This window comes from Ambystoma mexicanum, chromosome 11 (assembly GCF_040938575.1).
Source record: "Ambystoma mexicanum isolate Mex_15411 chromosome 11, UKY_AmexF1_1, whole genome shotgun sequence".
NCBI lineage: Eukaryota > Metazoa > Chordata > Amphibia > Caudata > Ambystomatidae > Ambystoma > Ambystoma mexicanum.
In genome coordinates, this window is record NC_090934.1 from 455,664,409 (window position 1) to 455,680,670 (window position 16,262).

A 16,262-nucleotide genomic window follows, 5' to 3' on the forward strand; every position below is an offset into this window, starting at 1 on the left:
TGAATGTGGGTCAAGCCACTGATATCCTGTCCCCTTTGGTTAACCTATGCCCACTTATCTTCTATTACCATATAGCCAACACTTGTGCTGTCAAATATAGAATGTGGCCATTTGTCTCCAGGGTATTTCAATTTTAGAGACCCAGATTTTTAGTAGCTATATATGTTTCTGAGTCTTTCCATCATTGCATTCACCTTCACCAGTCTTTCCATCAGTGCACTTACATTGATGCATTTGCTTTGTTTTTTCTGTGGGCAAGACCTCCATTCCCTTCCACCCTCCCATGTTTAGTTTGAGCTATTAGGTGGTGCTTCGGACCCACCTCTAATCCAATACGTTTGCATTGGAGGACAGATAGGAGGTCGATGGAATGGGAGTAGGGATACACAGCTTGTGGATGATGTTTGGTTATTTAGCCAGCCATGGGCTGCCCAGAGCCATGCTAAACACCATGGCCATTCCTACCCACTACTTGCCCCTCCCTGCCCAAATCACATCCTGCTGGGACCCTTGTAAGCTTGCACTCTCACGCAGTAACATCAAACTTTAGCCTGCCACCCTTTATTTAAGCAGTCTGCTGAGATTTAATGGCTTGATTGCAGCTGTAAATTGCTAGTTGGGTAATAAAAATCTCTTAACCAAGTGTGCCTTCAGCCATTTCATTTATATCGCTTTCAGGCACTGATGTACTGTAGAAAACAATCATTGGCAAAGCCAACAGTTTTGACTTGAGGTATTAGATAGGTCGTTTTCTAAGTACTGTCATAACATGCCCAGGTAATCACTCGATGTTCTAGTTCTTGCAATATTATGACCAGGTAGTACCTTTATATCAGTGTCTAGCAAATGCCTATCCCATACCTTCACAAAAGACCAAACTGTTTTCTTTGCCAGTGTGCCCTTATCCTTTAGTAACTCCATAACCCTTGCTTTCTGAAAAAGTAGAAAAATCTATATGTCTTTTCACCAGTGCACTTAGATTGGTGCATTAGATATGTGGGGCAAGTCACCCATATCCTGTCCCTTTATTAATCTACGTCCATTTATCCTTTATTACCACTGTACCTCTTGCTCACTGAAAAAGGACCAAAACAGAAGCAAATGCACCAACAATTTGGTGCACCTGTATAAAGACATGTACAGCTCAGTGTCGTGCTGGAAAGAGCAGTACATACAAAATTAATAATCACAATAAAGTGCCTGGTAGCATTTTTGCCTTTTATTTATTTATTTATAGAGCACACCTAAACCTTAGGTATCTGGGGGCATTACATGGGGTTACACATTGAGTAACAATACAGACATAAATAGTTAAATACAGGTTCACATGCAGAAGAGGAACTTATGGTGCCTCCTGACTGAGGAGCCAGGTTTTTGCATTTTTTCTGAAGCAGAAGAATGACAGTTCAGCTCTTAGGGCTACAGGCAGAGTGTTCCAAAGTGTAGCCACTAGAACAGGGAAGCTACTGCCGCCTGCTTTTGGAGCTTAAATCTAGGGACCTTAAGGCAGTATAGATGTAGAGATCTAGTGTGTCGGTCTGATGAGTTTATAGGGCAAGGTTCTTGGGAGCTACATTGGAGAGACATTTATGAGTGACAGCTAAGGTTTTGAAGGAGATTCTGGTTTTGACCGATAACCAATGAACATTAGGTCTTGTCACTGAGATGTGATGATTTCTTGGAATGTTGAGGGTAGTTCTAAGTGCATTATTTTGGAGTATTTGCAGTTTATTTAGGTTTTGTTTATTGTTTCCTCGGTACAAGCCGTTGCAATAATCTAATTTAGATAGTATAAGCGCTCTGGCCAGAGAGATGCAACCAACTGTCGTCAAGAAGAGTCTACAAGCATTATTTAGTTTACAGGTATAAGCAGTGACAGAGTCAGTGAGGAGTCAAGATAGATTCCAAGTGTTTTCACTTCTTAGAGACATTTATGTTAATGCCATCTATGTTGAATGATTTGAACTTCTTTTTAACTTTGACAACAACAATGGTGCAATGGTAACACGAGTAGACTGAAACAAGCGGTCATTGAGCTTTCCGCAACTGCGAGGCATTTTGAGAACTGTATTTGGCATTGTCCTACTCTAAATGTGGAGTTCTTATTGCTGCAACCTAAGCCTCTGATGAAAAGCTGTACACAGCTTGAAACACGTGTCAGGCTTCTCTTCGCACAAACAATAAAGGCTTTTCTTTGCACAAACAACTAATTATAATTTCTTGGCACAGTGAGACTGGGAACATCTTTGTTTTTCTTCTTTTTAACTTTATTTAGTCTAGTCTGTGATCCAATGAGGAGAAGCTCAGTTTTATCATCATTAAGACAAAGGGGACGATTCATGGAATTTGTGCACTGAAAAAAAGGATTTGTGTACCATTCTGCCCGCAAATCCCCATTTGTTAAACAGGGATTTCCAGGCAGAATGGCGCACAAATCCCTGTTTTTCAGCGAACAAATTCCATGAATCAGCCCCAAAGGCCATGTGTCGTCATCCATGCTTGAATGATTAAGTAGATATTGTTGAGCAGTTTGGTGTCAATGTCATAGTCACTGGTGAGGTGGATAAGGATTTGGGAGTCATCTGCATAGTTGGTGTAGGTGAAACCCAAATGGTGAAGGTTGTCAAAAAGGGGCTTAGTGAAGATATTGTAGAGCATTGGGGATACGCACAAGCCCTGAGGTACTCCACATGTGACTGGTGCAGGCTCGGCCGAAGCAGTTGAAGCAAACACTCCCATGGTTCTGTTGTCCAGGAAGGATTGTATCCAGGTGGTGGCTTTGGCTGAGAAATGGGCTGCCAATGATAGATGATTACACAAGTCTTTATGGTTGACTAAATCAAAGGCGGCCGATAGGTCTAGTAGCAGGAGAAGTACTAAATTGCCTTGATCTTTGATGGTGTCATCAGTGTTTTTAGGTCTATCAAAGCTGTTTCGGTGCTGTGTCTTGGTCTGAAGCCTGATTGACTCAGGCCCAGGAGGTTGTTAGTTTCAAGTTGTTTCTGTATCTGTAAAAAATATGCCCTGTCCAAGACTTTCAGTAGGAACAGTACTGTGGTTATAGATCTGTTATTAGTGGGAATATTGGGATCAAGGCTAGGCTTGTTTAGTAGTGGGAGGACCCATGCATCTTTCAGATTAGTTGGGACCGTGCTGTTTTCAGAGGAGGCATTCATTAAGATTGTGATGAATGGTGCGAGATCCATGGCAGCCTCTTTGATAATATTTGCAGGACAGATGTCCCCATGACATCTGGATGGTTTGAGGCTGGTTACTATGGCCTCTACATCCTTGTTAGTGAGAGGTGAGAAATTGAAAGGGTTGCAAGGATTAGAGGAATTATCCTGGGACTCAGATAACTGTGAATCAAGGGTGACACTAAGTTTTTTTATTCTATTTTCACTTGCAGCATTGCTATTTTGTCAAGCAGTGCTTTTTGAATATTTGTGCACCAATGTATGTCTTTGGTAATTGTTTGTGGTTGTGGTATGGGAGATTCAAGTTCTCTGAGAATGTTAAATAGTTCTTTTGTCCCAGATTTCACTTTATTGATCATGTCATTGTAAGTGTCACTTTTGGTCTGGTGAATGGCAGTTTTGTAACTGTTAGAGGCTTTCAGGACCAAAGGTTATTTCGCCACAACTGGACAACTCATATAAAGTTATGGGAGACCATAACGTATGCCACATGTTTTCTTTATTATGAGTAGTGTGGCTACAGTGGCATCAGTTATGCAGGTTGGAAATTCTCTCAGCTCATGCATGTGTCAAACTATAGTGTAACAGTGGTACCATTTTTTTCTGAAGCCTGCCTTTTCGATGGGGTCTTCTCCATGAATGACCACACTTATTTTATTTATTTTGTTTAGCAGTTTTGCACAGCACCAGGTTTCAGAATAATGAACCAGATTCCCCAAAAAATAAATAAGCGCACATATCTGAGATGTGCCACAAATAAGCCACAAATCTACCACAAATAGATGTGCCTCATTCAAAGAGGTGCACATCTCAGAGAGCATGTAAAAAGAGAACACAATGGGCCTCATTATGAGTTTGGAGGTAGCCATTCTCTTTATAAGGGCATGGCTACCCCCAAACTTGAGTCCGGCTCTGGGTCCCACAAAAGGGGATTTACCGGGTCATTCCGACCTTGGAGGGCCCGGTAATTCCATTTTGCGGGACCCAGAGTCGGTACGTCCCCATTCCCATTTGACCCCCCATAGGGCTCCATGGGAATGGGGAGGATGGTAGCAGCGGTAGCGTTCATAACGTTCACCTTGATCTTCTGTCCTTTTTTGTCCCTATAAATGAATCCACTTCCAAATGTATACTGTAAAAATGAGGTGTATAACAAAAAAACATAGATGCAAGTTAACCGACAGTAGCCACTGAAAATGTTTTGGCCCATGCAAAATAATAGTCTACTGAAAAGAATTATAATTCCACATGTTGTAAAATGTCCATAGAAATGAATGAGGCTCACTGTTATTTTAGGGTAAATACAAACAGGGATGCGGTCGGGGCATAGCCACTGTGCTTGTTCAATAGAGGAATGGGGCCTTCTAGACATTTGTGGCCCTCCAGAGTCACTTAGAAATGTAAGTATACAAGATTTTGTGTGGAGAATGTAGCTTTCACGCCCCGGTTGGGGGTGGGCATGGCGTATAATGGCTCACCAGCCCAAGCTTTCGCTTTCCCGGGGTGGGGCTAGTTTTCATTTTTTTTCCAGAAGGGAGATGTTCTCAGCACAAGCACATCTCCTGCTGGATGAACACATTTTTTTTAAAGGCTGCCTTTTTATTGACTTTCTTTTTTTTTTCACCTCTTGCAGTGAATGCAAAATCGTGCCCGGGAAAGGCAGATTGTGATTGGTCAATCTGCTTTCCTGCATGCGAATGTCCTTTTCAAACCAGGCAAGTGAGGGCTTGGATCACTGGCCACAATGACAGGGGTTTTCTCATCAGTAGTGGACGTTTTTGGTATGTAAAGTGACTAGACATGAGAGATGCTGAGGTCCTACCCCCAGGGTCTCTGTCAGCATGCTGGTCAGAAGGGGTGTCATATCTTACTTATCTTGTCGCTTCTCTGTCCAGTAGCAAGGGTTGTTGAGCAAGGAATCAACTCTGACTGACTGCTACAGGAGTAGAGCCCTTACTCTGCCCAGAAGACCACACCGTTCACTCCATATCTATCTCTCATGTAGTCACATCTGAAGTCTGTGTCAAGTTAAAATGTAATTTTACTCTGCATGTTCTGATACAGGCAGGTCTGATTCAATCAGAACATCTAAAAGTGGGTCCAGGGTCAATGACACATGTCACCACTGAGCCCAAGAAGGAGGTCGATGCAATTCCGATGGTAACAATGGAGAGAGGTCTAAGCAAGGTTTATAAGGAGACCCAATTACAAATGAGAACACTAACTACCCTGGGGTCTGAGTCAAGCTAAAAAGTATCCACAAACATATGCACAAGCTACCATGGGGTCCCCATTACTAACCCTGTACTTTACAAACACACCTTAATTCAAATGTGAGCCTCACAGTGCCATTGGTCACAGATTATAGAGTAACTTTGTTCCCCTATGGTGTTACATGCCATGCTCACCTCAAAAATTGGCGGTCATCATTATTAGCATTAAAGTCTTTTTTAAGGGAAATCAGTCTTGAGATGATCCCGTGTGCATGACATCCCATGAAAAAGCAAAGAGGGCTGGCCAGAAAAAAAGAGACTGTTAGATAGACGTGAGGTAGGAGACTGAATGGGGGAGCGAGAAGCCTTTAGCGGTGAACATGTAAGTTGGAAATGGGGGTGCAGGTGTGGCAATGGTTGTGGGAAAACTGGGACATAGATGGTCATGGAGAATGCTGGGGAATGCTAGTGGGCATTGACAGATTCTGACAGCCTCCTGAAGCATTTGGTTGAGCAAGTAATCTACCCAAGGTGTTCATATACCTTAATAGGTACAATACATTGAGTAACTTTGTCTCAGTACAGGATATTTGCATCACGTATTCAAAACACAAGACAATGAAAAGCATTAGGCGAGCAGTGTGAGAGATCACATTTGCAACAGTATACACCTGCTTAGGTGACTAACAGGATGAAATCCGATGGTCTGGAAATTGTCAGTAACTTTGATAGGGATTTGGTGACAGGCATGAACACCTTGATGATGGAAATGCGTAGTGATGAATTAAGCTGTGATGTCTATAATGTGATGGGTGTGATGGTGATGTTGATATGTTGATTGAGCTGCTGGCAGTGCTGGAGGTGCTGGTGAGGATACATTCTGTGCACACTACTATTATGGTGTTGTGATGACATTACGTTTGTACTCTCTTTCGTGTCTAGATAATTGTGGAGGGACGTATACCAGAACAAGTGGAACTGTCACTTCACCAAACTATCCATTTGCCTCTCCACCGTCAACCTATTGCACTTGGACAATCAGTGCACCACAAGGATACAAGGTTAGTTTGGGTAAAACCAAGAGAAGGAGCACTGAAACAAATGGCCATTGTATCCTCCCAGTGCTGTTTGTCCCAGTTTACCGACTCTGTATAATTCCCTTTACATACGTGTTGCTTTTTTAATTACTTCTTGCATTAATTTTGTCAAAAAATGTGTCTCTGTGACATTTACATCAACTTTTCTCTTTCTCTAGTTTATTTTTTTGTTTTTGGATTTCTGTAGCACACAACTACCTAGGAAGCAATTGAGTGCTGTACAAGTAATTTATGGTAAACAGAGGTTGGTGTAAGGAGAGTTACAGTTTATGTTAGTTGGATATCGCATACTGCAGGTGTGGTATATATCTAGGAGTATTCTCTTAAGATCTGTATCTTGAGGTCCTTACCCAGCTACATGAGAGTTGGAGCACTTCTCATGGCAACTGGAATTGTGTTCCAGTAGTCTGAGGCATGGGAAGAGAAGTCCTATTTTCTGGATTTCCCCTTGCTTGTGAGCATAGTAGCAATGTTCACAGTGGTCTGGCTCCTAGAGGAGCATGTCTCATCTGTGGGACTCCTAAGGTGACCGTGTGAAGGTCATGTATGAAGTTACTCATCTGGGTTGATTGGTACATGCAACTGAGCAATGCTTTATGGGTATGCAATGAGCTCAAAGCAATTGTGCCATGGGATGGCTGAGATGTGATTTTGACGAAACAATGGAAGACAATACATTTCAATCAATGATAGGGTGCATGAAGAAAATGATGCCAAATTAATTAACAACATTGTAAAGAATGATGTACCTGTGTAGTGAATCCACCTCTTTTGGTTTGAGTGCTATGTCCATATTATGAGAAATCCTCTGTTAGTCAAGGCATGCAGTGTGCAATCAGACTGTGTTGGAATACATATAACTATAGAAGCACTATGTTTTGTCACACATTAGATACATGTCCTTTTCTTACGATCATGAGGAAACTTGATAAAAAAATATATAGCTGGTGCAAATACAAAACCGATGATTAAAGAACATCACCTCACCAGGTACGGCATTTATGCAAAATGCCAGGGGTAGCGGAAGTGGCATCACATGACCCTTAACCTCTGATGACATCACAGGAACTTATGTCATTTGACCCCACCCAAAGTGACATCCCAGGAAGCGATGGAACACGACCTTTCACCACTATATAAAACAGGAAGTGGTATCACATAACATTGTTATGTGATATACATTTCACACAAGAATGTATCACCATATGTATCGTTAATATCAGTGTGTATAGGCCCATATTACCAAATTACTGTGAATTCAAGCAGACGTCCAAGGCCAAATGATAATGATCTGTTATTATTTAGCACGTACGGTTAAGTGCTTTTTATACATACATTATCACCCAACCTGTGTTGGTACTCTTTTATCAACCTCAGACGGATGGGCTGAGTTGCTCTTGCTATGATTTGAACCTGCAGATCACACGCATATTGCAGCAGCGAGTGCTCAACCCACTGAGCTATATTTCCGGCTATAGCTATCTTAATGGCTATAGTAAAATGAGCTATTACATGTCTGAATGTTCTCAAAGTCAAAAAGCAAATTACACTCTGTACTGGATACCATTAAACTAGTAACTGAGATTTAACAGCAGGTCTGGGGCAAAGTTGGGCACATGTCAAGCCTGTGTGGATCTACTTTTCATGCTTCAGAGCTTGGCAAAATATATACCATTGGGAGGGTTCATAACTGTGTATTAAAGAATCTAGAGTAGCGCAGGGAAAGAAGTGCGCTCACACGGCATTCCGTACTCTGGGCACTCGTTACCCTATACATGCAAACAAACATCCTGAACAGCATGCCATAGAGATAGGAATGATAGACACATTACAACAAATAATTATTTGTATAACAATGAAATCAAGGGCCACACTATATGCTATGGTCAAACATTTCTAAACTGTTCACAAGCTTTTAGGCACAAGGATTTTGTCAAGTGACCGAGAACATTGAGATGGAATGTTATGTGATGATACAACAGCAAAAAGAAATATGCTATAACTGCAACTTGGAAAAGCAAAATACATAGTCCGAAATGGATGTTCATTCTACTCTAAATTCTTTTTGGAAGTTGTTCTCTGCATTGAAATTTGATGTGTTTAAGAACAGACTCAGGGCCTCATCACGAGTTGGGCAGTATCCCTACCGCCCAACTTTATTAGTGCTACCACCCAACCATCCAACAGTATTACAACCGGATCACGGTTTGGGCCGTAGATGATACCACCCATTGGGTCCATTGGAAAACTTGGCATTTTCTCAGCCAGTTTAACCCCAGCTCAGAGCTGTGGGCAAACTCTCCAGACTCGAGATTGGCCAGAGCGGTAAATGTGACATCAACCACTTTACTGCTGCATCTCGTCCAACTTTTGATGAGGCCCTAAATCAGTGAGGTCTGACAAGAAAGCCAGCCACTCTAGAAATAAAGAGGCAAAGGGCATGGGCCACAGCTCAGGCGCTTCCATTTTCAACCACAATTGTTTTTCGGAATAGAATTGGAGACCACAGAAGTAGCAAGGTAGACCTCAATGGGTGCGACTCATGGCGTCCCCCATATGGCATCCCTGCACCTCACTAAAGTGAGGTTTTTGCTAAGCCAGCGGCCATGTTCCAATATGAACCTGCCAACTGGTCTTCTTTTCGGTTGTGTTTATAATCAAAAATATACTTTCTGGTCACAACACAGCCTGACCCCTCCCAGAATGACCTGCCAACCCTTTTTTATAATTGGAAACATAAGCCTTGAGCATCGCAGCTCTCAAACATATATTGAACCCAAGGGTAACAATTACCAACTCTGTTTTGCAGAATTAATTGTAATGTTGTATTTGTTCAGTGAGAGCCACTCTATGAAAAAAAATTGTTTTCAAAGCAAAGTTGTACTGTAATGGTTTGGAACGTGGAGAGCATTGTCAGTAGCTGCCCATGTTCTGCACAGTCATCTGTGCCTCTCTCGAGGTGTCCTCCTTGCCACTTTCCCCAAGTCACATCACCCTCCTTGCTCTGCCTCCTCTCTCCCGCCTGAGTCAAACCTGCCACGACCCCCTTTCCCACATCTTCCCCATTCCTCATTTACCTGTTCACCATTGCTGACTCCTCACTCCCTCGCACATGCTCCTGCCTCACACCTTTAAAAATAGTAAATGTGCCTTTTCCCTTTAATATTTCGGTGCCAGATGTCTCTGTTTTTAGTGAATTTGAACATCTTAAAAGGACAATGGGCACCAGGATGAATGCCTCAGTGATATCTCCTATGCTTGGGGGCAGACAGGGCTGATAACCCCACTGAGCCCTTGCCAAGGCCCTGTCTTCACTTCAGCCTCCCTTAAACTTGGGCCAGTGGACTATTATCAGCCCTATGGACCCCCAAACCTGGGGTCATCACTATAATCGTAAATCAACTTAAATCTGAGACAGACATAACATTTTTAAAAAATGTTTAAATAATTAGAAAATATAATATAAAACAAACATTATCCTTACAACTGATTCAATGTATTAAACATTTGAAGAAAAATGTAAACACCTAATAATCTGAATGAGAGTCTTCATTCAATAATTTACAGACATTTATAATGAAAAAATGTTAACAGCAATGATCAGGCAAATCAGCTGTGCTTGCAAAATTCTTAAGCAAAAGGATTTGGTTTAAAACTTGTTTTACTTACATATCTTTCAAAATAATTCCTATACATTCCTAAAGTATCATTGCATTCTATCATTAGATGTTTCAAAGTTTCTATTTTTCCCTCAGTAAAGCATATCCTGCACATGGGATGTCCCTTTGATAAACCTTGATGCGGGACATCACTCAAAGGGTTGGAGTTAGACTTAAAAAGAATCACAAAAAATAATAATCCATGCCATCTTGCGGAAAAAAAATTCTCAAATAGAAAATAAAAAATTAAGTTGAATATATTGCAAGGGTCTTCAATACCTATTGACAGTCATAATGGTGGCTTACTAATCCAACTCCCATCATTTATTTTGAGAAGCAAACTATTATTAATAGCTGTGTTTAGATAAATCCCTAAATCTAAAATGTTCTCTTCACAATGATGCATACATTTAGTTACTACAATCAAAGATTCCTTTTCATACATCTGTCTCAAATCACAACAGAACAAGTTTTCAGTATGCCTAACAACCTTCTCCAATTCACACTGTATTCATTGAAACATAAAAAACTCATGGTGTATAAGCGAATAGAGAATTACAGATGTATCCCACCATACTCACCATCTGGTACATGATCTCTAAGCCCTATAATAAAGAAGGAACGATTTGCGTTTTATAACATTGGATCAAGAGAATATAAGAAAAGTACCCATATGCCTGATGAAAATGTTTTTTCTTGGTGTAAATGGCCATACACTGCTGTAAAGTTTATTTTGATTGTTGGTGTAAAGGAAAAAGCCAAGATAAACCAGGTTCTGTACTGCTTCCATGCACTCCCTTTAATTCCCCAAATAAGTGAAGGCCATTGCTTCTGATTTGTGAATCTAATGATTTCATTTTTTTGGTATTAATCTTAAAAAGATGTTATTAGCATAATGTTTCACAATGGCTATGGTAACCTGGAAAACATGTGGTGTTTAATCAAAGAATGCAATATCATAAACATAGATCAGGTTCAATATTCTAAGGACTTTTCTAATTTGTCAGGGTGTTTCTTAACCAAGTCTAATGTTCCCAGCATATTGGACACAAACAGATGGCACATGTGGGGCACAAATGCATTCCTGCTGCAAACCCCTAGGTGTGGGAATTGCTTAATTAGGGTTCCAGTTGCATTTAATCTACCTGAATGTCCATATCACTGTGAAACATTATAATTACCTTTTGTAGGCATTTATCAATGTCCCAACTTTCTAGGTTGTGCCACAATTAAACCCTATCCATCAGATCAAAGGCACTAGTAAGATCTAAACAGGAAATATAGATTATTAGGGCCTCTTCGTTTCACTTGATGATGTAACAAAGTAGAGATCAGACCATTTAGTAAGGCTCCCTTTACTTTACAGAAGAGCACCTGAAATGTAGTTATAAGACCTGAATTCTAAGACTGATTAGTCAGATTGTCAAATATAATGAGGAGAAAATCTTGCTGCTAACATCCAGCAAGGCAATCAGCCTAATGTTATTTGGATTGTCTCTCTGACCTTTCTATTTTTATAAATGGAGACTATATTGGTGTTCTTAAACATTTCTGGAAATTGAGAGGTCTCAATCGCCATTTGGTGCAGCTGGTGTAGAATGGCAACCCAAATCTCAGAATTTCCTTTGAAGGTGATATTTGCTAGACACTCAAGGCCCGCACTCTAGAGATGTTAATGTTTTTGATTCAGGAGTTAAAATCTTGCTTTATGAAATTGACCTTCAAATTATGAATGATTGCTGAAGAGGCAGTAGAAGTATAAATCTTGCTAAAATGGTTTACCCACTCCTTCTCAAGTTTCCATAACTCTGTGCATTTCTGGCACCGGTTTTTTGTTCCTTTTTGTCATGACCTGAGTTTTCATGTCCAATTTTAGGTAATTATTCTGCCAGTCAAGTATTTGCTTTTTCTTCTCTTTATATTGAGCCCAATCAGTGTCCAGAGGCATGGGCAGTACTTTCAATTCTCGTCTCAACATTTGTTTTTTCTCCATAAAAGCCATATCTATTTTACTATCAATCACTAAATCAATCTTTCTTTATTTGAAAATTGAAACTAAAAACATCAAACATAAAAGCTAAAGCACCATAAAATATAATGATGAAGAAACGCAATGACCAACATATAGCAGAACTCAATTAAAATGACACCTTGAATTAAAAGCTAAAACATACAGGTTCATTATCAAACACAATCTGATATTCACCATGGTTTTATAATTTCTCTTGAAAAAGTGGAACTAATCCACAACGATACAACAAATAGGATTAAAAACAAGATAACATTAAGACAATTTGATAAAGTTACTACTAATTGATAAGGAGCGCTCAATGAAATTGAAACACTTGGAATGTAGAGTGCTGGCCATGTAGGGCTGAAATATTAAATAAAGTTGCTGTACTTGCCTCATCACCCAAATTCTAAATATGGGAATGAGATATTCCCTCCTGAGCTTTGTATAAGACAGGAAAAACAGGAAATAATTCATCCACTTTTCATCCGTTATCCCATCATGGAAACATGTACTCTCCAATAGTGCATTTCTATCCTAGCAGAAAACACAACAGCTCAGGAAGCATGTTTGTCTTTGTTCGCAATAAGTTGACTCTGTGCCTGGGTTTCGTAAACTAGCCCAGACCATTTTCTAGCCCAAGCTGCACATTAAGAGGAAGATACTGTTGTACAGTGAATTTTCTCAGCACTTCAAACTTTCTGACACATAAACTGGACATTAAAAAACTTGTGAAATCTCACTACAGTTAATTTCCATGCCCCTTATTGAGTTTCAATGGAACTCTGTTTTAATATATGTGAGCCATGCAAACATGAATGTACATCGGAGGTCATGACATTTTGGACCGGGATTTGTGTTCATTTAAGTTTTGTCATTTTTCATAAGTGGACCCAAGACACTAAAGGATTTCCTCCAGTCTGCTCTTTCATATACCCTAAACCAAACTCACAGTGCAGAGAGTGTACCTGGAAGCCCTCTAGCAGGCCCATGATATATTGCAAGAATTGATTTTATTTTGACTGTATGGGACTGGGCCTGCAATACCCCATATCGCTGAACCATAAATTGCAACTGGCAAGGACTTAGCCTTCTAAATACCTAGGACATAACCCACTTGAAGTGTGTCTAAACTTTTCACTGTTTAATTATGCAACCTTTCAAGTATAATTTTGATTGTGAGAGCCAAATTAAATCCTGGAAAAGTGTCACACCTTTATAACAAAAGGTTCACACCCATTTCCATTTAACTATACTTTCTCTTACCACTGATAGGACTACAATTAGTAGAGCAAGTTTGCAGATGAGAGATGCACACTTTGATGGTTTCACAAAAACATGTTGGGTGTAACATCTCCAGCCTTCCATAATCAGAAAATGTAATGATATTTCATTCATATTACTAACATTTCTAGGTGCCCATTTATTTATATTACAACCTTAGTTAATTATCAATTGAGTCACAGAATTATTCACATTTGTGGAACCAACATCTATTTCAAGAATGACATTAAGAAATGAGTGATCATTACCCTTATTCTGCTATACTGGAAAAACCAACAGGACTAACATACATTTACAGAAACATATATATAGTCAATATATAGTCAATTGTATTACATATTATGCCATTCTTCCATGAATAATTACTCAGGATTTCAACTTTGACTCTCCTATTCAGCAGTACAATATCCCTCACATTCAAATGGCTATTTTGTTGTGTGTCATTTGAGCAGCCAGTATATCCATATGATTATCCAAACTCCAGGCCTGTTCCTATTTGTAAGCATCTGACATTAGGAGTTACAATCACCAGCCACAATAATATAGATTGGTGTTCCCTGCATCAACAGGAGTTGAAGGTATTTCTCCAGCTCTTGTCTAAATGTGTCCACATTTTATTTGGCAATTTTATTATATACAATAATTATTAACAAATCATCTGTAATAGTTCTACCATCTAATCTTACATGCAATCCATAAGATCATTGAAGTCCCAAAAGCAAATGCTGGACAAGAATACCCTTTAGGACCCTTAATGGCTTTTTTAAATAAAAGTATTAAAACCATCAATGTAAGGGGAACCCATACACCAGTTTGTATGAAGTAAGATGATATAGCCTTTCTTAAAGTAATTTTGGGTCTCATTATTGTTCATAGATCTATTGTACCATCTTTAATTCCATGAAAGTAATGGGAAAGGAGAAGTTGGAAATCATGAAAGATCTATAGATTTTGGTTAAGGAGAAGCAGGGATCCAAGCCCAGTTATCAAGATCTTCCCTTAGATTATGCATAATCCTCTGTTCTCTTTAACCTATGTCTTTATCTTGAAAATCATCAGAAGTTACTATCACGCCCTCTTCTCATTTCCATTCCTCATTGCCTTGTGATGGGAAATTTCCCAACTCTAGGAAATTGAGCATGATTCCACTGATACACGTCATGACCTCAATGCAGGAACCATTATACTTCTTTTAAAATCATACTATAGATTATCTGTGGTTACATATGTAAAACCCTAAGGACTACTCAACTATCATCCACAAAGTCCACTTGATAAATATTTGAAGCTGTAATAAGCCTGTGTAGTATGCCTAATAACCTTGAGTGAATTATTAGTAGAGAATCATTGCCTTAAAAGCTGCTGCGTGCCTAGCACTGTACACCTCTCAAAGATCCAAACCAGATCCATCTGCTCCATATCCAATTTTGAATTCATGCGCACATGTGCCTCTTAGTTATCTATTGTCTATCAACTCTATTCACGTTGGCTTATGCACTGTATAAAAGATTGTAAGGAATATTGTTTTGGAGAATACTGGATTGCTGGCGATGGTATTTCAGACATCAGGGAAATCTCCTGTTCATTCATTGAAACATCCCCCTGTACGTTCTCAATAATCGGAGAGTCTATATCCTCTTGATTCTCCAAGAGAGGTGGGGCTTTATACAGATAATGGTGAATCTCATGATTTTTGCTTCCTTCTATTTTTTTGAGCTTACTTGAATCCTCAGTCATGATCAAGTGCCCTGTAACAATCAGTATAGAGTTCTTTGCCATGTCAAGAGTTTAAGAGTGTTAGTGAACTTTTGCTGTGAGATTTGTTACTTATTTTGCTTATAGGAGTTGTTATGCATATTAATAATTATCTTTCCTGATGACAGTGCACACTGAATCTCATGAATAATATATTCACCATTTTACTGATTTTTATGATCCTTTTGGGTTTATTGCAAGGGCTCCTTGTCTCTATGTGATAGAGTTACTTCAGGATTCACAGTTTCTATATTCATTATTGTATTATGGATGTATACAAGTGGTTTTGAATCAGTTGTTTGCACTGATGAATTATTTGTCTCTAAAATGCCCCATTTAGGAATTGTGGAAACGGAGAAATTAAGTTTGTTGACGGCCTCATCTGTATGGGCTACATTAGTCGTCAGGTTGCGTAGCAGTTCTGTATGAGTTCTACTTCAGCACTAATATTGCCATGCAGTCTCTCAGAAACTGTAGCACTAGATCCAGAGCGCTTATGTAGTAAATACCACAATCTGTGGGTTATGATGAATTGCAGATGATTCTTCTGGTGAAAGAAATAGCGAGAGAGTTTTAGACATATTGCTACCATTTATATCAGTCACCAGAGTTTCTGCATTATTCTCAGTAAATGGATCTTTACATGTTCAGCGGGACTCGCTCTGAAAAAACTGATGCCTGTGCACGCAAAAGAAGAGTTTAACTGTTAATGTCTTCCTGTTAATGTCTTAATCAGAGCGTCTTGTACTTCAGGAGACAAGTCTATACATTAATTTGCTTGTGCTAATAAAGTTCCAACCAGAGTTACTGGGTTGATTGAGTCTCCTATCAAAGTTTGTTTGGAAAGATAGCTTGTTATTTTGACACTAATCATTGATATGTTCGTTTTACATTATTAGATTTACTTGGTGCTGCCATATTTTCCCCATAGGTCTAGAGGGATTACATGGAAATGTCTTTCTATGCTCTTGTTTTAGCAGTCGACCCCCACAGGTTTTACTTCTCAAATTGTGCGCCAGTGTAAGATGCTCACGGGAGAGTGCACC

General features: G+C 39.6%; 1 protein-coding gene across 1 annotated transcript in view; it reads left to right on the forward strand.

Annotated features, from left to right (window-relative positions):
- Positions 1–16,262, forward strand: part of LOC138505004 (astacin-like metalloendopeptidase) — a 213,812-nt gene that overhangs the window by 191,763 nt on the left and 5,787 nt on the right. The window contains exon 11 of the mRNA XM_069625362.1: positions 6,353–6,471. Coding sequence (XP_069481463.1) covers positions 6,353–6,471 — 119 coding nt within the window. The remainder of the gene's footprint in view (positions 1–6,352; positions 6,472–16,262) is intronic.